This window comes from Python bivittatus, unplaced genomic scaffold (genome assembly GCF_059951505.1).
Source record: "Python bivittatus isolate LINGU-HERP-01145 unplaced genomic scaffold, Pbiv_v1 ctg000660_np1212, whole genome shotgun sequence".
Taxonomy (NCBI): Eukaryota; Metazoa; Chordata; class Lepidosauria; order Squamata; family Pythonidae; genus Python; species Python bivittatus.
The window spans coordinates 205487-228166 of record NW_028277092.1 but is presented as its reverse complement, the minus strand read 5'-3'; the positions used below and the strand labels follow the sequence as shown (position 1 = coordinate 228166).

Below are 22680 nucleotides of genomic sequence, written 5' to 3'. Positions count from 1 at the left end.
AGGGGGCAGAAGGCGGCACTGAAATGTTGAGATTGCTTGGACCCTTCTCTGCAGCCCCTCCGCGCTTCTCCCAGCAATGGCTCCGGCACGGCTTCTTTCATCTCTGGGCCTGGTTTGGGACTGTTGTCCCCCAGTGCCTCCCCCCATCCTCGTGTCTCTGTCTCAGCTCCCTCCCTTTAGCCAGTGGGGGGTTTCTCGCTGCCATCCAGGCAGGCTTAAGCCAAGCAGTGGACCAGCACGATGGGGAGCGAGGAAGTCAAGGTGAGGGGAGTCCTCTGGTGTGTGGCAGGTTGGGGTCCTCAGGTCCTACAGCGCCATATTAGGGGCAGCAAGACGCAGATGGGCAGAAAAGCCTCTTTTGTCGTGCGAGGCAGCTGAGGTGCCCACTGGCCTGACTGGCTTCCTCTGCAGCATCCAGGGCTGGGTAGAAGCGGGCAAGGATGCCGTCTCCCCGGCGCCTCTGAGAGCTGCTTCACTCTTTCCACTGGAGAGTTAAAATTAGCAACTGCCCCCCCTCCCAGTCTCAGCTCCTCTCCCCTTTTCGCTAAAGGACGGGCATTGTTTGAACAGAGCCCAGCCACCGCAGAGGGCCTGCTTCTTTTTAAAGCGCTTGGTGGTGTTTTGTTTTGGGAACCAGGACCAAAAGGGCCAGCCGGGCCCGGCAGCTCAAGTGAGGTCACGAATGGAGAACCTGGAACGGCACCAGGGTCTTGGCCACGCAGCAAGCAGGCAGCCCTGCTCTGTTTTCCTGTCGGTCTCTCTGACTTTTTTTTCTGGAAATTCCCAAAATAGATGCTGGAGGCGTGTGCCTGGGGAGAGGGTTTGTTTTCCTGCAAGTGATCTTCTGAATGGCTGCTGGATCAGGGGAAGCGCTTCAAAAGGAAGAGGCTACACAACTTTTCCACCAGAGTTGGAAGAGTGACCTCTCCTCCGGGCCCCTGGGACCAGAAGGAGTCTGGCAGCGCCTTTTCAGACTTCCAAATTATATTAAAAGGCAGCTGCAGCTCACCAAATTAATGGCAATTAATTAATTAATTAATTGGTTAATTATTGGAAAGCCACTCAGGAAGCAAAGGACCAGGTTTTAATTCAGGTGTTAGTGTTTAACTGGAGAGTCTGGCTTTGTTTGTTTCTTAGGGCTCCTTGGTCAGTGTTGTGTTTTTCTCTGTGAATCCTTCCCAGGGCTCCCACCTCTTGCTGCGAGGTTTACAGAAGAGAGCACAGAACTCGGGTGTTCATTGTCAGTAAGTGATGGAGGATCTCTCCATGATCAGAAACCTCTGAGGATGTGTGACGGTTCCACCATAATGACATTGGTCAAGGTTGAGAGAGAGGAATGCCTGTCTTGCATGCCAAGGACACCCACATCCTTCCCTGGGACTTTCAGAGACAAGGTGGCAGGCCAGGGAAAGGACTCTTCAGAAAATGGCTGAAATTTGGAGTAGAGGAACCCTGGAACAGGTGTTCAGCATGTCCAAGGGCTTAACAAGCTTAACGGGTTGATGCATGCAGAGCAAGGAGCCATTAATTGGATTAGAACAGTGGCCCTCAAGAAAGAAGCTTAACCCTGTCCATAGCTCCAGCACCTTGATTTACCCCCAGTTTCTCCTGTAGAAGAAAGGTGTTCCCCCCTCCCCCCCCCATTGTGGCTAAACTTGTGAGTTAGGCAGAAGGTGGCTAACTGCCTCCTTTAGCCGGTCTGAGACCAGCTTTTGAAGGATTCTGTTTCCCTTCCCTGCTGGCCTCGGGATGATGGACAAGGAGGCTGGCCTGGTGTGGGTCCAGGAGGTGTGTGTCTGCCCTGTTGGAGACACTCATTGAAAAAAAGCAGCAAGAGAGTTAGAAGAGTTAAAAGGATGCTGCAGTTAGGAGGAGAAGGTGACATGGTGGGCATTGGGCCTCCCCTTCCTGCAAGGAACTCTGCCGTTGTTAGAGGCACTTTCTGAACTGACTGGCTGGAGAACTTGGGCAACCCTATGTCACATGGTCCTCTCCACAGAAAGAAGGGGCGTTGGGTCTGGTGATACCAGCTGAGGAGTAGGAGGGAAGGCTGGGAGATTGTCCTCCTCTCTCTCATACCCTGGCCCTCTCCCCCCAGGACATCCCAGAGTTCTGCTGTGTCTGCGTAGTCCCCCTTGTCTCTGCTTCCCTCCTGTCCCCTTCGCCAAGAGCCTGGTCTTAGGAGGGACTCTGCTGTTGGCTGTCCCCCATCCCCGCCTGCTGGGGCCCCGTCCCTCCCCCTCCGCGTTCTCAGTCTCCCTGGTTCTGAGCTTCAGCTCAGCTCGGTCGCAGCGTCAGCCAGAGCGTGGCCTGCAGCGCTCCCCCCGGTGCTCCTGCAGCTCTGTGTCTGCTCCCCCCGTCCTCTGCTGGGTTGGGTCGGAGAGCTGCCTCCCGTCCCAGTGAGGAGCGAAGCCGGAGCAGCCGAGCTTTTCGTTTCCCCTCCTGTAATTTTTTAGATGAGCCGGCCTCTCATCCGCCACTCTCTAGTGCCTCATTATCAGGGATCTCAGTTTTTGCAGCGACTCGAGTGACAGTGAGATATCTTGCAGCCCCACCTTTGCGCAGGGAAGTGGTGGCTGGTTATTTTGTGCCCTGCAGGGTGCTGGAAGGGGGGTGGGTTGGGGCTGCAGGTGTTGCTGGCGCGGGCTTCTCTTCATTTGGGGAGGAAGCCGCGTGTAGCGCAGGCTGTTTTGAGGTGACACGAATCACGAACACTGCTGCTGCTGCTGCTGCTGCTGCTGCTGCTGCTGCTGCGATGATGCCTTCGGACCGACGATTCCTGGGAGATGAAATGGGGAGCTTTGCCCCATGCCTGCCCTCCTCCTTCTCTCCTGTAAACTTTGCTTAGGCTTGGTCTGAATCCTGTTTACTGCCTCAAAGACGTGTGTGGATCATAGGATCACAGACCCCAGCGTGGGATGGCCCTTTTGGCTCTTGAGTCCAGCTCCGCCCCCTGCAAGGGCAGGAAGCAGAGGGGAGCTGCCATGACCCCTCACAAAGGGCAGACCTTCCCCTCTCTGGCTCATCGGCTTCACTGCCAAACTCCCTTAGACCTCAGGGGTTTCTCTGAGTATTGAACTCAAATCCTCTTTCCGCAGTATGAATCTATCATGGCTGCGCTCTGGAACGATGGACGCTGGGTGGATCTTGACCTTCTTTGCGTGGTGTCCTTGAAGAGGGTCCAGCCATCTTTTCTCAAGGCTGAAGATGCAGCTCCTCCTCCAGTCTCTCTTTATACATCTTGGTTTCTGCTTCACAGATCATCCTTCTTGTCCTCCTAGACTTTTCTAGAGGGTGTTAGCCTCCAATTTTCTATCATGCACAGATCTGAAAAGCATTCCCTCTCTCTCTCTTCATGCAGCTCATATTGAAGAGTGTAAAACCCAGGACTGGACCTTTCAGCAACCACCCGATACTTCACCCCAGCTTGGAGAGCAACCTTTGATGGGCATTTTTAGAACAGTGTTTAAGCCAGCTGTACATCCATTAGGTGTGTGCCAGTGAGCCCACATTTAACTAGCTTGCTAACCCAAATGATATATTATGGCTACAGCATTCCCATGTTGATTAAGGAAGTTACCCAATCAAAACATGAGATAAGATTAGCCTGGTCTTGTCAAACGCATGATTGTTTTCAAGGTGCTCTAGAATTTTCCTGGTTCCTGATTGCTCTCTAGTGTGTGCTGGACCCACCAGTCTGCTGCACTCCAGCTACAGGATTCCTCAAAGATATAAGGATTTGGTCAGGCTGTCAGGACGTTCCCTTAGTATCCCAGCAAGGAATTTAGCTGGCCCTGGAGATGTAAGCTTACATGAAGAGATCTTCCCGGACCATGCGTCCACCAGTCTCACCTTCAGTCCTGCTCTTCCCTCCTGCTTTTTCTCGGAGGCAGACCAAGTAGGCGTTGTCTTGAAATAGAGCTCTTTAAAATGGGCTGGGAAGGATTCAGGAAGGAGTAAGGAAAATGATCAAGGGTCACTGTCTCTTCATGAGAAGTCTAAAATGTTGGCGTATGGGTGAGTTATAGTGGTGTAAAAAGCCATCTTGTGACAAAGGTATGACCGTGCAATGAATCAGGTGAAAAGTGTTTCCCTCCCTCCCCTGCCTCTCTTCCCCTGTGGCCAGTGGGGGTTTGATGACTAGGTTCAAGGCAGGCTTTTTAGACTCTCTTCCCCATGTTTTTTTAGCAAAATCGATGTTTACTTCTTCCAGAGCCATTTCACATCTAATTTAGAGCCAAAATTTGCAGTGTCGGAAATCGGTTTTCAGTGATGGAGCGTTTGGGAACATAAAAACAGGCGGGAGGTTCCTCCCCTCCCCCCAAAAAGGAGAAAAAGAAAGAAAGAAAGAAAGAAAGAAAGAAAGAAAGAAAGAAAGAAAGAAAGAAAGAAAGAAAGAAAGAGAAAGAAAGAAAGAAAGAAAGAAAGAAAGAAAGAAAGAAAGAAAGAAAGAAAGAAAGAAAGAAAGAGCCTGTGCCCCTTGAAAGGAGAGAAACTGAGGACAGGAGGTTTAGAGGTGTTACCTTTCTGTTTGGAAACTCAGTTGACATGGCCACCCGCTCACCAAGCTACTCTTGGTGGCTACCATGGGTTAAAAATACCAGAATTCCTAGAAATTGGCAAAGTCACGTCTAGTGCCATGGCAGCCCTCTGGATCTGAGGTCTCTTCTGGCCTGGGAAGCAGAGAAAGGAGAGGACCGTCCCTCTGCTTTGTGAGTCATTCATTAAGGATTGCCCCGGTCCCGCCCTGCGCTGGGCCCTGTGCTTATAATGCGGTAGAGTTGGCAGGGACCTTGGCACTTAGAGCTGTGGGGCGGCACCTGGCCTTCTCTAGAGGATGCTCAAGGTGGGACCAGAGATACTTCTCTCACTCGTTTAGAGAGATATAAGTAAGAGAGTGAGAGAGAGAGAGAGAGATCTCTCTCCGAAATTCTTCCAGGGCCCAGATGGCGTCCATCTGTCCCTATAGCAGTGGTGCTGCTTGCTGGTGGAATCTGCCCATTAATAGCAGGGTGGCTTTGGTGGGTGTTTGCACATTGTGGGACGTGACCAGCAAGCCTGAAGGTTGCACAACCAGCCTTCCCTTCAACCTGCAGATTAGAGGAAGAGGTTTGCACTGGGTCATGGCAGCGACCCTGGCTGTGGACGAGCCAGACTGGGATCATAGATCACCGTGTATGGAACATGTTCCTGATTTGAGATCTGAGGAACCGCAGTGCTGGGCCTTGGAAGGAACCTTATCTCCACAGTCTGAGTTTAGACTGACCGGACGATCTTGCAGAATTTTTCATGGTTGCGCTGCAAGGTCAGTGCGCCTATTCCCTTTTGGCTGGCTTTGCACCACAGGCTTAACTTGGTTACTATGTTAGCCTATTTCTGGATTCACACAGCCATAAAGTGAATGAACAGACCGGATTAGAGCAACTCAGTAGCGGTCCAACCTGACCAAGGCGTCCCTAAACCTCTCAGGACTTTCACGGACCTTCTTTCTCCCTCTCTTCACCTTCAGTTTGGAGCAGCGGGTTGGGAACTGGGTATAGACTGCAAGGCACTGAGCGATCAAACGCCTGTGTTTGCGCAATGGATGTGCTGGCTAACGGCCGGGCAATTATTCTTGGGGCAGAAGAGTCTTGGGTGAGAGGCGGGGGGCTGGCACATTTGCACGGGGTGGAGCTGGTCCTTCTCCGCTCCTCTGAGCCTGGAGGCGCATTTGCAGCAGGGTGGGGGCCGTTCGGGGGAGTCGGAGCCGCCAGGAACTGCCGCCGTCGCTAAGTGGACGGCCTGGTGCTCTCCAGATGTTCTGGATTTCGACTCCTGCCAGCTCCAACCAAGGATGGCTGCAAGCAGCGGATCGAGGGAGTTACAGTCCTGGCTGAGCAAAGAGCACGATGGGGCTAAATTTGGTAATTAGAGCTGGGCCTGATCTGGATTTTATCTTTGGGGTTTTCCCCCCCACATTTAAAAAAAATATATATTTATTTAAACTTAAAAAACATTGCAATGAACACTTTTTGTGATGCTGTATACAAACTAAATATCAGTGGAACAATGTAACTATATTACTGTTACATGAAAGAAAGACCTTATACGGTAGTTTAAAAAGGAAACCCGATACATTCTACATACTGTATATGGTGAAAAGAAAAGGCCTGTATTAAACTCCTTAATAAACAAAACGAAGCCGGTTTAATTGCACGGCATACCCCCGGGCTGCCTCCGTTACAGGCCGGGTGAGGAGTGTGACGGCGAAGGGATCGGGGCCGGCCCGTCTCTCGGGCTCTGCCAGCCTCCAGGCCGTTGTGGGCACTGCCTTAAGTGTGCCCAGCCTCAAAGCGTGCGCTGCCTTCAGCCCCTAGAGGAGAGAGAGCCCTAATGCCAACCAGTGAATAAACCGCGTGAAGTGGACCGTGAGGACCGTAATCCTGCTGACCCTCGAGGTGGGCAGGTGCTCTCTCTTTTTGTTGCTACTCTTGCTGGCTTGGGGGTGGTTAGGGCTTATCATTTAAAATGTTGATTTTTCAGTTATTAATTGTGGATATATTAAAATTAAAGGACATATTCTTGTAATTGCTTTTGCTTATTGTGGATGGGGGATTGCAGAGTGGGGGGGTGGGCCCCTGAGCATCACTGCTCCCCTGCACACAAATGGTCTGGTTGGAAACCAGACATGGGGTGTTCACACAACATGCTACAGCCGAACAAATGAAGCCTGCTGCGGCTTGACAGGATGGCTGGCTCCATCACAGACACAAAACCCCCGCAGCCCCCAACCCATCCTTAGCTTAGCGAGTTACTCAGTCAGTTGATTCCAGACTTAGTCCCGATCTTTTTACACTGAGAAGTGAGCTTAAAAAAAATACAACCGAGTCCCTTTCGTGGCTCTTTGTGGTACTAACAGAATATGCATGAAATTATATTCGTGACCAGTCATTTTCTGTCAGCTTTAATGGCTTAAAACTAAGATGATTTGTATTATATATTATATTTTAATTTCCAATGAATATTACCTGGTCCATAGGGTTTTTAAAAAATCATGTGAGAAGCTTTGGGAAGATGAGTTGATATTATAAATTCGTTTCTTATTTTAATCCAGCAACGGAACTGAATGACCTTGGTGGGAGACCCTTGCTTATTCATGGCAAAATAATACACATGGTGGTGGTGTTATTTCCCCGACGGCGTGTGCGTTAAGGGCAGCTCACAGTTTTGCAACGAAAGGAACTAGATTCCCTCTTCTGGGGCTCTGGACCGTGTTCTTGTCTCTCTTCACTGCCCTGCCATCTTGGAGGTCTCTGGATTTTTGCAACCAAGTCCTGGTTTATGTGCTTGTATAAATTCCGATTTGCTTGCACTTTCTGATTTGCACGCTTTGGACCAATTTCCTTCCCCTTTGGGGGGTACTGCTGCGGCCCTCAAATCTATCTTTGCGTTGTTAAGGTTTAGAAGCAGCTTTTTTAAAAAATGAGAATTGAGGCCGTTGGGACTTGTGCTCCCGAACATACGATGCTGCGCTCGCACGGGCAACTGAATATTCTCAGGCCCAGAAAAGGGGGCAGTGCAGCTGGGAACGCGTGGGTCGACGAAGCCCCCGGCCTGCCGCTTTCCAGTCTGTTTGCTGCAAATGGCTGCCGTTCCTGTCCTCTGTTTACCTAGTCAGCTTGCAAGAAGGGGGAAGGGGTTTGGAAAGGGGAAAAACCTCTAGCCGTGTTGCATGGTAATAGTTGCCATGGAGACCATTCCCTCTGTATCCTTGCATCCTGGCTGCCTGATGCTGTTCCTCCTTTTGTCCTGTCTCTCCCCAGATCGAGAGAGGCTGGGATGGGGAGAGACCACGCGGCCCTCCCCGGCAGGTGGGAAGGGGGCCTGCTCCCTGGTGGCCAGGGAAGCTGCCAACCGGCCCTCTGTCGATGGCACCGGGCAGGAAGCTGTGCCCGAAGCCCCTCGGAGTGGGCTTGATGGCCAGCGGGAGGGCAAGGAAAATATCCTTCCCAGTTGTCACCCACTCCCCGTCCACCCTCCCCTCCCCTCCCCTCCCCTCCCCTCCCTCCTGGGCGGCTCCTTGAGAGCCTGGATCCTTCCTCGCAAAATAGGTCATGCTTTCTACCCGCTTCCTTCACAAGCAACACCACGCTCTTCCCCTCTGAAACGCCTCGTTTTTGGAAAAAGCTCCTGCACTCCATCGCCTGCCTTCCCTCTGCCTGCCAGCCTGTCCTGGCGCATTCGTTTTCCTCTTCCCTGGGCGTACCTGTTCCTTGCTGCCGCTTGCTCCTCCATCCCGTGGACCTCCCCCTCTGCCCCAGGCCCCCGGAGCTGGGTCTCCTGCCTCCGTGGCTGAGCACAGCCTTGCTGGACCCTCATTTCAGCCTGGCCTGCCTCACCTGGCAGTCTTGGTGCCCACCTCAGCAGCTGGGAGCCAGTGCAGCTGAACTACCATGCGAGGCTGGGGTGCACCGGGGCTTCGAACTTCAGCTGGCATGTGCTGAGCAAACAGACTTCACTTGTTCTCGCAGAACATGTGAAATTGCAGGCTCTCCCACCACATTCTGGCATAGCCAGGCATTTTGTACGAACGAGGCATTGTGGGACAATTGTATCTTTCTATCGTCTCTTTAACCTGGAAAGCTAATCACCCGCCTGCGTTTTCGCAAATAGTCTTTGAAACCCAGGACAACATTTGCCCCTTGAGGTTCAGATCCTTACTTGGCCCTAAAGCTCACCAAATGCTTGGGAGGGGGGCGAGGGGGGGCATCCTCTCCCGGCTAGCTTTGCCTTTCAGGGTTCTTGCAAGGAAAGGCAGGACCCGTCTGCTGCTGCTGCTGCTGCTGCTGCTGCTGCTGCTGTGCAAGGGGAGGCGAGCCCCCCCCCGCTTTGCTTCTTGAGCAGTGGATGAATGCTGGTGGCAGAAAGTATATAGGCCACGGCCAGAGGGGAGAAGGAGCCCTTGGAGTGCTGCTCGAAGAGGCAAAGGAGGTCAAAAGAGAGGAAGCAGCCTCACAACGTGCCAAGGCTGCCCTAGGCCGCCTCCACCATGCAGTGTCCGGCTCAAGAAAGCCCTCGTTCCTCTTGGCTCCGCATTGGTCAGCCCACAGCTAGAATAGTGTGTTCGGTTTGGGGCAGCATATTTTAGGAAGGATGTTGCAGGACTGATGGACGTCTGGAGGAGAGCAGCCAAGACAATCGGGTCTGGAGGACCAGACTTGTAAGCGGTGTTGTAAGGTGGTCCTGCGCGTGTCTAGCCTGAAGAAGGGAAAAGTCAGCCAGGGCTGCTCGGCTGTCTTCAGACGCCTCAAGGGCCGTCGTGTAGGAGACAGGGCGGAATTGTCCAGACTGGTTCCAGAAGAGAAGACGAGGACGGTGGCTTAAAGTGCAACGAAGCACATTTTGGCTGGACATCAGGAGAAGATTCCTTAGGCTAGTCAACAGTGGAACAGGCTCCTTGGGAGACGGTGGACTCTCCTGCAGTAGGTATTCGAGCAGAGGCCAGGCAGTTACCTGTTGGGATGCTGTGGGGTAGGTCCTGCCTGGGTGGGTGGGTGGGCGGGCGGGGGCTCGGATGCTGTGATATGGGGCAGGCTTGGCTTGGTGGGACTCTGCCCTGCTGCCTGGGGGCTGCTGAGGAAGCGCTGTCCGCCTGTCTTTGAGACGGGGACGGGCATGTCGGTTGCAACTGCTGCCACGTGGAGCCGGCTAGCCCTGCTGTTGTGGAAGGCGGTGTTGGTGGCGCACAAGACCAGTGTGTGGGCAGAGGCAATGCTGCCGCCATCCTCCCTTGCAGCCTTCCTTGGCTCCTCTTTCTCTGACTGAATATATTGATGGCCTCTGGGTCCAGAACCAGGACTTGCCTCTGCCCAGACAGCCCAGCTGGGGAGGACTCTTGCGTGGCAGGTTGTGGGAGAGGTCCAGCATCTTCCCCCCAAAGTAGGAGAAGTCACTACTAATGAATGTGTGGATCTTGCTTGGCATCAGCCGCTTCTTGGGGTTGGCAGAAGGGCTGTGTTGAAGGGTAGGGTGGCATCTTGCTGGCTCCCCAAGTGCCACCTTGGGCACTGCGGCAGCTGCTTTGGGTGCAGCTGGCAGCTGTTCCTTTAGTTCTGTGTTGTGCGCAAACAGGGATAGGGGTTTCATGAGGGCAGTAATCCCCCCAAATTAAAGAAACTGGTGGCTGGGTGAGGTTCTGCTCTCTCCATGGCCAGAGCGCCCCGCAGTTGCGGGCCTCCCTCAGGCTTCTCCAGGCAACACACCAGTGGCCCTAAAAGGCCTTCCTCCACTTTCCGTTGGAGAGAACCACTTTCCTGCTGCTGCATCGCCTGTCTACAGCCCCCCAGTTCCAGCAGGGGTGTAAGGCTGGCTTGGAGATGGAGGCTCCGTTGCACGTTCACATCTCCCACAAATGGCAGGTGGCCGTCTCTGAGCCAGGAGGAAGGGCCTGCATGGCTGAGCTCTGAGTGGCAGCTCCTTTCCAGCTGCCGTGTCTTGCCTCGCCCCTCGGACTGCCAGGATTCCCCAGAGACCCGGGGCACAAAAGCACCTCTTGGCATCTGCAGCACGAAGGCCTAGAGGGGTGCTTTTCCCCGCGGCGCATGTGATCTGGGGCTCAACTGCGTCTCCACACGCACCGCAGCTCCCGGCCAGGTGCACCGAGGAAGTCTTCCTTGGTGGCTTGCTCCAGCCACTGTTTGGGGGAGACGGAGCGCCCCGCGGTGCCGCTCGCCTCCCGGGATGATTTGCCTTCGATAGACTTCAGATGGGCTGTGCGAGACACAGCGTGACTGTCCCACACTTGCTTGGGGTGAGCAGACAGTTTTTCTGAATTCAGGACACAGAGGAGATGGGGGGTAGTTGGCCCAACAATGCAGCGTGCGGGGGCCGGTGGTCTCTTTGGTTGGGGGGAAACAAAGGCGGCTCATAACCAGTGAGTTCGGGGGTTGCCATTAGGCTCCCCGAGATCCCGCCTCAGCTGCCGGGACCAGAAATTGCATGGAGGGAAAGAACAGAGAGCCGGTTGCACGGACTTTTTAGGAAGAACAGCTAATTGCCAGGCACAATTGGGGTGGGGTTCTCCTGGAATCCTCTGGAGCTCAGGGGTGCAAGGCAGACACCAAGCCCCCTCCCCTCAGGCAAAGGTCTACTGGCTGAGGGACAACCACGTAGAGGGGCCTGAAGAATGGGGGCTTGGGGGCGGCAGGGGGTTTGCACTCTGACCTCCCAGGCCCAAAGGCTGTTGCGGTTCCCGCACCGCTCGTTCTTTCAGAGAGCTGAGTGCCAGTGTAGGAAATGGCTGTTTTTAAAGAATGACAAACCACGAATTGATGGTTGGTTGTGGCTCTTTTGTGCCTGCGCAGACCAGGTGTGTACAGTTTGCACTTCCTGTTGTGCTGTTCTGGGGTTTGAAAGTGTTGTGAGTGGAAACTTTTCTTCCACTTCCCACTCCTCCTTCCTGGGGAGGAGAAAAGGGTCAGTTGCATCTCTGACCTCCCTGGGTGTCAGAGGCCTTCTCTGTCCTCCCTGGAATCAGAGTTGGGAGGGACTTCAGCGGTCACCAAGTCCACCCCCCTGCACACAGGATTCACTGCACTATCCCCATAGATGACTCTCCAGCCCCTATTTGAAAGCCCCATTTAGTAACCTATTCCTCCGACTGATCCTTTAGTTCTCCATTTTGGGGGGGCATGCGTCTTCATGCCTTTCTGAACGTGTTTGTTGCACCGAGCTGACCTTGGCTGACCTCAGAAAAATTGAGCAGGGCTTAGAACTGGGATGGGAGAAAGTCTCCGACAGAGAAGTCAAAGCAAAGTCCTGGAAGAAAACCAGGTCAAGCCTGACTTGATGGAGACTTTGCGTTTTTGCCAAGTGAGATATCGGGAGGAGCTGGGGGGTCTTTGCAGGCCAGGGAGCCAGAGACTCTTAGCCCCCAGCCTCATCTCCAGGATGCCCTTCCCCATTGCTTGGGGGGGAGGGACCCAGGTTGCTCTCTGCAGAAGACAGGCGGGGAGGAGGCCGGGGGGTTGGGAGGTTGTCTCGCACCCCAGCTGCACTAAAATAATAGTCTGCGCACACAGGGTCATGGCAGAGGGGCTGGATTTGCAAACCAGCTGGAAAGTAGAATTGTCGGACTTTAGGCACACGTCGACTTAGGCACATTGCGGACTGTCAATCACACGGAGCAGCTGTCTGTGAGAAGAGGAAGCCAGAATGAAATTCTTTTATTTCTAAGGAGAACCAGAACGAAAAGCAGCATCCGTGTGTTTGTAGAGAAGTAGCAGTAGAAAGGGTCTGGGTTGAGGGGCCCCCCAGCACACACACGACCACCTCCCGAGGTGCTTCTGGTCCCGAGGAGGATTTTGCCAGGCACCGGCCGATCTGGGCAGCCCAGCCCCGGAACCGCCATGGGGAAGAAGTAGGTGAAATGTGCCCACGGTGCTTTCCCCAGGAGGGCGTGGACGCTTGGCACGGGCCAGGATCCCTGGCTTGTTTTAAAGGAATCAAAAAGGGAAAGAGGTCCAGGTTACGCATCTTTGTGGCCCCGGCTGGTTTGGCCCCACGGACCATCCCAAACCCAGCATATTCTGGAAGCAGTGGTTTTAACCCCTTCTCCTCCCTTCTTTTTCTTGCAGGGTTCCTTCCTTCCTTCTTCCTTTCTTTTTTACAACTCCCCCGTCTGGATTTATACCAAGTGGAATATCATGAACTGAAGAAATTTACCCTTCTGTTTTTGCCTTCTTAATTTTTTTCTACTTTTTTGCTTTTTTTTTTTTTTTTAAAGAAAGAAGTTTTTTTGGATGATAACGCTTTGAAAAACATTTTTTTTCTTTTTAATTTTTTTGAAATAAAAAAAATTGAGTCATCCCATATCGTGAGAAGATGGGGAGGAAAAAGATCCAGATCCAGAGGATTACGGATGAACGGAACCGGCAGGTCAGTTGCATGAAGTGGCTTTATTTGTACAACCAACAAATGTCTGTATCCTAACTGGTTAATGGGGGCCTCTGCCTTTCGGCTGACGCCTCTGTGTCAGAATCTTTCTTGGTGGCGCAGAAAGGGCATCGGAGCCAAGCAGAGGCTTGGTGGGCCTGGCTGGGCCTAGTGGGCTTGTGGTGGCCTGAGATGCACAGAGGACCAGCTGGTGGGGGGTGTCTGCATTTTGGGGTCACAAGGCTCTAGGACTTGAAGGGTCAGACCTCTTAAAGACCCACCCAAGGGCCCTATCTCCTTCCTGCTAATTCTGGATCTGGCAGCTGCTTCCCAATTCTCCTCCTCCTGGCTGGTGACTTGTTTCAGCCTTCTGGATCCCTGGCTGTCTTCTTGTTCTAATTTGGTTGCTCGTGCAGTTTAGTGGTTAGACTTCAGCTGGGAAGAACTCACTCGGGGAGGCCGTCTGGCTTCTGCTGATGCCCAGAAGTCATGAAGCATTCCATTCAGAGGTGGCCTGTGATGTAACTTTACTTCCCACAAATCAATATGGGCAGGTACCTTGGGTAGCTTTCAGTATGCTAAAATGGCCTTCGGAATTGTGTGGACAAGGTGAAGCTCTTCCCGCTCTGCCAGGTTGCATCACCAAGTATAGTGATGTTCAAGGATATGGACTGAGAAGCCATTCCTGCTCTTGCTCATCTAGCTTGGAAGCAGGATCTTCAGGATTGCAGCTTCTTCCTCAGAGTTCCTGGGGATGGATCATCCATCCATCCATCCATCCATCCATCCATCCATCCATCCATCCATCCATTTAAATTTAGGATAAAGGCCTGAGATCAAGGAGACAGTTTCCATTTTGCTTCCCTTGAGACTGCTTTATGTCATGACTGATACAGTCTGGGCTCACTGTTCTTCCAGCTTCATGTCCTACTTTACTAGGAACCCCCCTAATTTAAAAAAACAAACAAAACTTGCTAGATTAGATCTACTGAAACCAATAGTTAAATCAGCATTTCCTGAAGTCTTTTGGAATCTCTGGATGGGGAAGGTGATGGGGTGGTTGTAAACTTAGGTTACCATATTTCTGTCTTGAAGCGAGTGAGTAGGCCCTAGGCTTGCAGCTGTTGGGTTTTCCAGGATTCATGGATTGCCGTGGGGTGGGGAAGGGGATTAATCCTACCTTGGCAATAGAGGAGAAGCAGACTCCAAGTTGACCAGAGACGTTAATACGATTGCTTCCAAGCAAGCACTGTCTTCCTTCCATGAGATCCAGATTGCACCCTTGGTCTCCCTTGGAGCTGAGACAACTCAGAGGATGCCTGGAGTGGAAATGGAGAAGTGCAGGTGAGGGCTTGTTACAAGGCCCCTTTGTGGCAGTGAAGTTGGCAAAGGATTCTCCTCTGCCTCCATTACATCTTAGCAGTGGCTGTGTTGGCACAACCCTAAACTCAGGTTAATCAACCAGTTCCTGTGTTTACATAGCATGCTTCGGCCATGCAAGCCATTCCCTTGCTGAACATAGTGGTCCAGTTCATGTGAAGGAGGAGTTGGCTTCCCATAGCCCACTGAACCACAAACCACAAATTACCCAACCTTCAGCTGACCTTAGTCCAGCGTGTTGTACGGACCCATACAATGTTATCTAGTACTTCGGGTAAAATTTTAGGGTACTTTTTGATGCTTTATGAGCTTACCCTGAATGATTTTAGGCATTATCTGTTTGGCCCAATCTGGGGATGAAACAGCCTTGGCTGTCCTGTAGAGCACCTGTTCTCAAGAGGGAAATGGGGAGCGAACCAGTCTGAACTTCTGTGGTTTTCGGTTCCATCAGCCGTGGTGCCCTTCTGGATGAACTGTCTCTGTCAACACGTTGTCCGGCAATGCTTCCATTCCAGCTTGGATGGTTATTTGCAGGAAGCGATTATTGTTTTATTTTTTGGAAATGGCATCACAGGGCATCTTAGGGATCTCTCTGAAGTCTCCTTGGCAAGAAACCGTTTGTGATGTTATTTGTGGATGGAGGTAGAGATGTCATACATGTTCATAGGTTGTTCAGCTTTACCGTTTCCTTTTAGTTAATGTCGAAGAGTTGGTATTTGGGGCTTTATGACTGGAAGAAGGGGGACATGAGAGAGTTATACAGAATATGTGGACGGAGAGGTATTTTCTCCTGCTCTTGCCATGACAGAAATGGAAATTGGAATTTCTTTCAAAAGCCCAATGCAAGTACAGGTAAACAGAAAGGTTCCTCTGCTCAGCGTGGACTTCAGCAGTGAAGCCTGCCTGCCCCCGGCGTGCGTCTGAGGGCAGAGGATGGGCTACGCACGCTCGGGCCCAGTTCACCCTCCGAAGCGGGTCCTGAGGCAGCCCTTGGACTGGAGGAGGCCCGTGAACCAAAACCCAACCCGAGATAGGTGCTGGGTGGGGTCCAGCCTGTCCAGAGATTAGGAACGGGGAGGTGTGCTCCTGAGCCACTCAGGTGCCTCCACGCATCTTATCGGAGCGGGATCAGCGAGCGCCCTGAAAGACCGTTTGGAAAATTAGCCTGGTCCCACAGAGTGGCGCAGTTTATTAAGTGGGACGAGCCAATCTGGCTGAATGACAAACCCCCCCCCCCCAATCTTCTGAGTTGAGTTCTGGGTGTTGACGCTGATCTTTAATGGCCACCTGCCAGAGACCCAGCACAGCCCTGCGAGAGAGGGACTTCGGTGGGAGGCTGAGCTCCGTCGCGCCGTCTGTGGGATCCGCCCTCTCCCGGAGGGCACGGTGCCCACCAGGCGGACGTTTGGACCTCTGGCAGAGACGGCCCCTTCTCCTTGGTGGCCCAGGTTCTTCGCAGCTCAGCTGTGCCATTTTTAATTACTCTCCACTGTGCTAGGATGGTAGTTTTTAGATGTGGCGTAATTTTCTTTTCCAGGGCTAATCATTTTGTTTTACTCTGAATGTGTAATCTTTTAAGTACTTTCACTTAAAAATACTTCACTTTCGAGAAATAACCACTGTTCTTGGGCGGATTAAAAACATTAATACAACAAATAACAAACAACATTTCTTTCACTCCAAAAGCATCTCCCGAAGGCAGCACATTTTTTTTCTCTGCGGCCAAGAAGCCCCCCCCCCAATAAAGGCAGCCTGGAGTGGTTTCTTCGAGGCTTTGGGGAGCCCTTTCCCCTGGTTTTCCTGGGGGGCCTGGTGCTGATTGGTGGCTCGGAATTCGGAGGCGGGCTTTGCCTGGTGCCGGTTGGGTGGGAGGGGCCTTTTCTCCCTGGAGCCCCTTTCTGCCCTGGCAGGAGGAAACTGGGGGGGGGGTCAGTGGCTGCGTGCGAAGGGCTCCCTTTCCCCCAGGGCAGCCATGGGCACAGTCCCCAGAGGCCTCCAGGGGGTAATTTAGGTTGAGAGAGGAAAATGCACAGAGGCCCCTGGGGAGCCCTTGGAGTGTACCCCATATTTATCACGTTTGCCCACTTCGGGGGGCCCAGGCAGGTGAGGTTCTGCCGTGACCTCAACAGTGCAGTTTGGGATAGAGAGCGTGTGTCCAGAAGCCCCAGGCCCTGTTTATCTGAGTCGCTGTGTCTGTTGGAAGCCTTCCCGACTCCCCCTTCTCACGTGCGCACACCCACAGGATTTGTCTGCCTTCCCCAAGCGGCCTGGCCCATATTTCCCTCCTTACTCCTTCCCCTGTACCCCTCTGCCCTTGCAGATGTCACCCCGCTGCTGCCCCACTCCCGTAGGCATCGCAGTGCCCTGTAAGTGTCACCGGGGGGGGGTCCCGGGGCCACTTGTGTCCAGGCCTTGCATGCTGGAGGGATCTTAATGGCGAGCAGAAAATGGGCTGCTGGCAGACAGGTTCCTGCCCTTCAGGGATCCGCCGTCAAGGTGGCCAGGTCTTACGAGGACCCCGTGACAGATGGCCTCCTTCGGATTTCCAGCTGCCCGGCAGGCCTGTTCTCTCGGCCACAGCCTCTCTATTGCTCAGGGCAACCTGCAAATCCTATTAGGCGGCACCGAAGAGCCTCTTCCCTCCTCTGCTTCAGCCCCACGGCGAGGGAGGCGGGAGCGAAGAGGCCCAGGCGGCCTCCTGTTGCTTTCCTCGCGACGCCTGGGGATAGCTGCTAGCTGAAAGGGAAGGGGCAGGGGCTTGGGATGGGAGACCACTAGGGGAGCCCTTGGGAAGAAACGCCTATAAGTGTGCATGCAATCAAACACCCCGCTTGGTCTGTTTCCCTGGCAGTGGGGGGAAAGCAGGCACCTGGCCTCCTGGCGCAGTCCTCAGGGAGGCTCCCCGGTGGTCCAGCTGTCCAGAGGCACCCCCATTTCCTTTTAGGGTGTGGTGTGATTTTGCTGGGCCTGCTTGGCGCCCCGCATGCTCTGAGGAGGGCAGGGATGCTTTGGGGACTCTTCCAAGCCATCTGGAATCCTGAGCTGGTCTCGGGCCTGAACCGGGACTGCTGATCTTCCTTCGCTTGGCAGGGTATTCCCAGTAAACTCCCAGGAAGAGCGGCGTTCCTGCGGCTGGTCGAGCGGGGCCGGTACCATGGACCATCACGGAGGAACGAGGGGATGCCGTCACGGCTGCGAGCATGCACGGGTTGCTCTTTTGGAGGGCTTTTGGGAAGAAAGAGGAGAAAAGATGGCCCTGGGTTACAGGAGCTGCACCTGCGCGTGGCCTGGGCTCCACGCCCGGAGCGTAGTTCTCGGAAAGAGACGCTCCGGTGCGGCAACCCACGGACGGGTCAAGGCGAGGCTGCGGCCCTCGACTCTTTCCTTTGTGGGAAGCGTTAGATTGCTACAGCCATTAATCCATCCCAAATCTTCTAAATAAACTTCATATAAGGTGCTCCAATTAATCGGTTGCATGTGGACAAATGTATTGTTTTTATTTTTTTGAAACTTAAGTGAAATCTCCTTCAAGTTGAGCTGACTTCTGGTCATGTCATGGACACATTTGGGATGTTTTCTGGGCAGCCGAAGGGAAGTCTGTTGGCCCTGTTTTTTTCAGTTTCCTAATGGTCTCCTTTCCAAATACGAACTTGTAAATCTGTGCGGGCCTGTTTGGGATGAGGCACCCTCCCTTTATTCTTAGTGACATTTTTCCTCAGATGACAGCATCTCTGTGATATAAGTATGAAGCATTAAAAAAAGACTGTCGTTTTTAGAAGGAATGCTACATTCATGTGCAAATGTATATGAATTTGAATAAATCAATCAAAACTCTCATGACTGACTGACAACATTTTCTTGATAAAGTTTCTCAGCATTCTGCAGTGATTTGCAGTAGGAGTGTGCAGAATATTTTAAATGTGAACTGTTTTGCATCCAAGTGCCAAATTGAGCCTTGAAAGGCCCTGTTTCGAGTGTGAAATATCTGCTTTTACTGTGGGATAGGATGTCTCAACAATTTTGGGGTTGTTTTGAGTACTTGTACTTCCAAAATGATTGAAACAGGGAGTTTTGAATCCGTGGTGGTTATGATCCCTACATGTTCCTACATGTCTTACAACCACTACCGTTATGGCTCGGTGGCTCCTTTTGGGGTTGTGAGAACGTGCTCAAGAGCTCATGCTCTTGAAAACAGGGCTGCTGGGGAGCCCAGACTTACGAGAATGCTGCCTCAACGTGATGCCCACTACCCCTGGCCTGTCTAGACGGGGGCCCATTTCAGACTGGGCAAATGGCACAATCTGTTGAGGGTGTTCTTGGGGAAACAAAGGGGTGTGGGTATATATATATATATATATATATATATATATATATATATATTTTAATGTAAAAAGCTGGGTGCAGCAGGAAGCCTGGGGCACCGAAGGAGGTGTCTGTGACCACACGGATGCCTCTGGGTGCCACAAGGAGGACCCTGGCTTTATGGCACCCGGGTCTGGTGGGACAAGGGGCAAACTCTTGTCCTGCAGGTGGAGGCTGAGGATCTCCTGGCGGAGACAAGACTGGGAGCGAGAACCTCCGGCCCCCACGGCTCAAGCCTTGTGTCTCACCTACAGTGAGATCCCTTCCACGGGGCCAGCAGTTTCCGTGGTTCCTGTTGCCTGTTGAAAGAAGGGGATCCGCAAGGCAAGCGGGGAGGGGAAGGGAGAGGAGCACTGAAAACATCCCGGTTATTCAGAGACCGGATCGTTTAAAAAAAAAGCAAGAGGAACCTTTGTCAGGGGCAAATAATATTTTGCTCCATGGGAAGGGAGTATTTGGTAGCAGGAACGAGGCTCGGGCCCAGCTTCGTGTGTGCGACAGCAGCTGCTTGCTCAGGGAATTTTGTAGTTGGTTTGCAGAGGTGTTGTTGTGGGGGCAGGAGGATTTGTGGTTTCTTACCATGGTCAGACTGGTGCAAGCAGGGGAAGGAGTGGTGTGGGTGTGTGACTGTGGGCGAAGGGGGGCCGGGGTGGGGTGTGAATGCGAGACGAAGCATCCTTCATAGGGGGACCGTTGGCCGAGAAGGGATTGGACGGACACTGTGGGAGGGTTCGGGGGAGGTAATGACGTTTTGGTGGAGGTGGCCGTGGGGAGATGGGGCAGGAGCGGAGGGGCAGGCTGCTCTCAGGGAACGTGGCCTTGGGGATTAGTGTGGACCCCACGCTCCAGCATCCCGGACTCCATTTGCCCGGTCATCAGGTGGGCCTGGTCTCCAGCTGTTGCTCTTAACATGACAGCAGGCTGGCCTGTAATCGGGTTTATGAGAGGGGCGACCTAGTGTGTGCCACTGAGAGCTGGCTGGGCACCTGGGGGTGTGCGTGTCCCTCTCAGAAATGTGCCCGGCCAGGTTTTAGGTGCAGCAGCATCAGTTGCGATCCTGGGGCAGGGCGGGAGAGCGGCTTTGTTCATCCCAGGGACACTTGTGGCTTTCAGGGGCGCTGCTGCTCTGCAGGTAACTGGATGTGAGACCCGTTTCATGGAATTGGGATCACATGGATTTGCTGCTTCTGTACCTGCCTCCTCCTATGTGCTTCCCTGCCGGAGCTGCTGGATGCCATGGCTGGGTTGGCAGTGGGGCGATGGTTCGGGTTATGGTCTTTGGGGACCGAACAATAATTGGCTTGGGAGTTCATGGCCACCATGGCCACTATGGACTTGATCCAGGTCATCAAAGGCCCCAAAGTACAAGGGGGGAGGGGGGAGGTTCACATACCAAATGTGGTTTTTATCTCAGGGCAGAGGCAACATCTGGAATTGGGGGGTGTTAGTATCAATCCCTTGTCATAGACAGATGCTTCCTTTTGCCTTAGAGCTCTCTGTGGCTTCGCTCTCTGCTGCAGGTAGGAAGGTCCTGTTCAATAGGTCCACCCCAAGTGTCTGATGGACCCTGTGGGATTTCAGAAGGCGCTTGGGGCTGTCCTTGAGGTCCTGGTGCACAGCCCAGCTGAGCCCTTAGCTCCTGCTTGGAATGAGTGAGCGATGGGGCCTTGGATCTCATTGCACCTATGTGGATTCTTGCTGCTTACTGATCCTAGAGAGCCCCCTCGTTTTGGGAGTCGCTCCAGGACTTGAAATATCAGAGAAGACACATAGAGCAATGCTGGCAGAAGATGAGGAGCAAATCTGACCAAGCGCAGCTAAGAGCCTTCATTAAAGATTACTCTACGGCAATAAGGACAGCAAAATATATTTCTCTGCTCTTACTGTATTTTCAGGCTGCTGGCCAGCGGCTTTGTTTAAGGTGACCTGGTTAGTCCCGGGTAGGGAGGGACTGGGAAGCCCCTGCAAGGCGGCTCTGGATAAAGTCACCGGGATCTGCTCCAAGCTGGATTATCTGGACCCTCTCTGGTGATCTGTGGCAGGGGAGGGTATGTCTGTCCCGGCCCTTTTGACTACCTCAGGGGTCTTCAGTACTACCGGCCATGGTGTCCTGGACTGGCTCAGGGACTGAGATTGGGAACAGGAGGCATGGAGCTGTGGTGGTTCCTCCTTTCTCCAGGGCTGTTCCAGGTGGCAGTGGGGGGGGGAGAGGGGCCCCGGCTGCAGCGCGTTCTCTGCTTTTGCTTAACGCCCCCAGAAGCTGCTGTGTCCTCTGTCAGTATCCTCTGTTCAGTATCATCGGTATGCTGATGGTCCTCAGCTGTACATCGCTGCCCCTGGCCAATGAGTGGTGCTGCCTTGATGCTTTCCCAGTGTCTGGGGGCTGTGGGAAGGAACAGGTTTGGTTTTAATCCTAGCAACACGGAGCGCTATGGGTCTTGGGCCCCTCAGGATCCTGATCTGGAGAATTTCCATCCTTGATACCGGTGGGTGTGCTCTCCCCACACAGAGCCTGACCATAATTTGAGGGTCCTCCTGCTTGAAGAGCAGGCGGCAGTCGTGACCGGGAGAGCCTTTGCACCACTGCGTCTTGTGCACAGTTGCACCTGTGTCTGGATCGGGAGGCTTTGCTCACAGTCACTCAGGCCTCCACCCGATCCGCTCCAGATTGGGTTTCTGCAACGTGCTTTACATGAGGCTGCCCTTGAAGACCTTCCAGATGCTGCAGCTGGTCCACAACGCAGCGGTGCAGGTGGCGATGGGTGCAGCTCGGACTGCGCACGTAACGCTCCTGCTCCGTGAGCATCACTGGCTCCTGGGAATCTTCTGGGTGGACATTCACGGTGCTGGTTATCCCCTGTAAAGCCCTGGAGGCACAGGGCCAGGTCGTTTGCAGGACTGCCTATCCCTGCCTGCGCTGCCCATTCCTCTAGGGTGCACAGGGTGGGCACGTCCCAGGTCCCCTCTGAGGCACGGTCGCGTAACGGGACCCGGGAGAGCCCTTTGGAACAGGCTCACCCCCGAGGTTGGGACAGCTTTTCATAGAGCTGTGAAGACCTGGCCTTCCTTCCATGCGCTGGATCGGGCTGATATTTTTTGGGAGTGTGAGTGTTTATTATTCCCAGCCTCAGCTACGTGGGTGTGTTAGGGTTGGATTGCGGCTTGATATTTGAGTTTTATGTTATTTTTCTGTTCAGTTTGGGTTGTCTTTTGTTTGCTGTTTTAACGATATTTACCACCCAGAGTAATACATTACAGTTGAGCGGCCTTATTAAATAAATAAATCTTTGCACGGTTCCTGGGAGCTGTGAGAAGCATGGAAAATACTTGGCAGGCTGGGGCATTCTTGGGAGCTCTGATTGAATCCAGGTTCCTCCGTCCTCCATGAAAATGGGCAGCGGGAGGCCAAGTCAGACTCATTCCCTCTCTTCCTGCCAGCTGTTTTGGTACTGAAAGCTTGATGGGAGGGAGGTCTGTGGCTCACCAGCGATGAGCGTCAGATTTCAGTAGCGCAGCTGCTCCCGTGCAGGTGGCCAGCAGCTTCTCGGGGGCATGGAAAATGCCCTACAGGTTGCAGTCCCCGTAGATCTCCCTGCTCACCGTAGAGCGGAAGGGGAAGATCTCCACTTGCCCGCTCTGTGCAGTTGCAGAGCAATTACGCTGCCCGCTTTGGAGGGCGGTGCGTTGCTGGCTGGATGTTCTGGGAGGACAGCTACTTGAGATTATGGAATGGACAGCCTGGCTTTAGCAGCTATCTTGGGGTCTGGTCTCGCACGATTAGTGCCTAATCCTCCCTTTACCCAGAGATTCAACGGCTGGCATTGTGGGGGAGAGGGGCTAAGCTCTTAGCAACTCATCACCTCGGGCGTCTCCCAGAAAGGAAATGTTGGAGGAGTGAGCGATAGGATAGGCCTGGGACTGGATGTGTCCTTCCTGGAAGACATCAGCCCTGGGAGCAGGAGCGCCAGGTCACCCGGTGGCAGAAGCTGTCGCCCCAATGACAGCGTTCCAAGGAGGATCCGTACA

At 53.3% G+C, this 22680-nt stretch overlaps 1 protein-coding gene across 9 annotated transcripts in view; it reads left to right on the top strand.

The window, feature by feature from the left end:
- The window catches only part of MEF2D (myocyte enhancer factor 2D), a 97157-nt gene that overhangs the window by 37266 nt on the left and 37211 nt on the right, over nucleotides 1-22680 (top strand). For all 9 annotated transcript variants that reach the window (XM_088151089.1, XM_088151090.1, XM_088151092.1 and 6 more), the window contains exon 2: nucleotides 12615-12915. In XM_088151089.1, the coding sequence (XP_088007215.1) occupies nucleotides 12862-12915 (54 nt within the window). In that variant the 5' untranslated portion in view covers nucleotides 12615-12861. The remainder of the gene's footprint in view (nucleotides 1-12614; nucleotides 12916-22680) is intronic.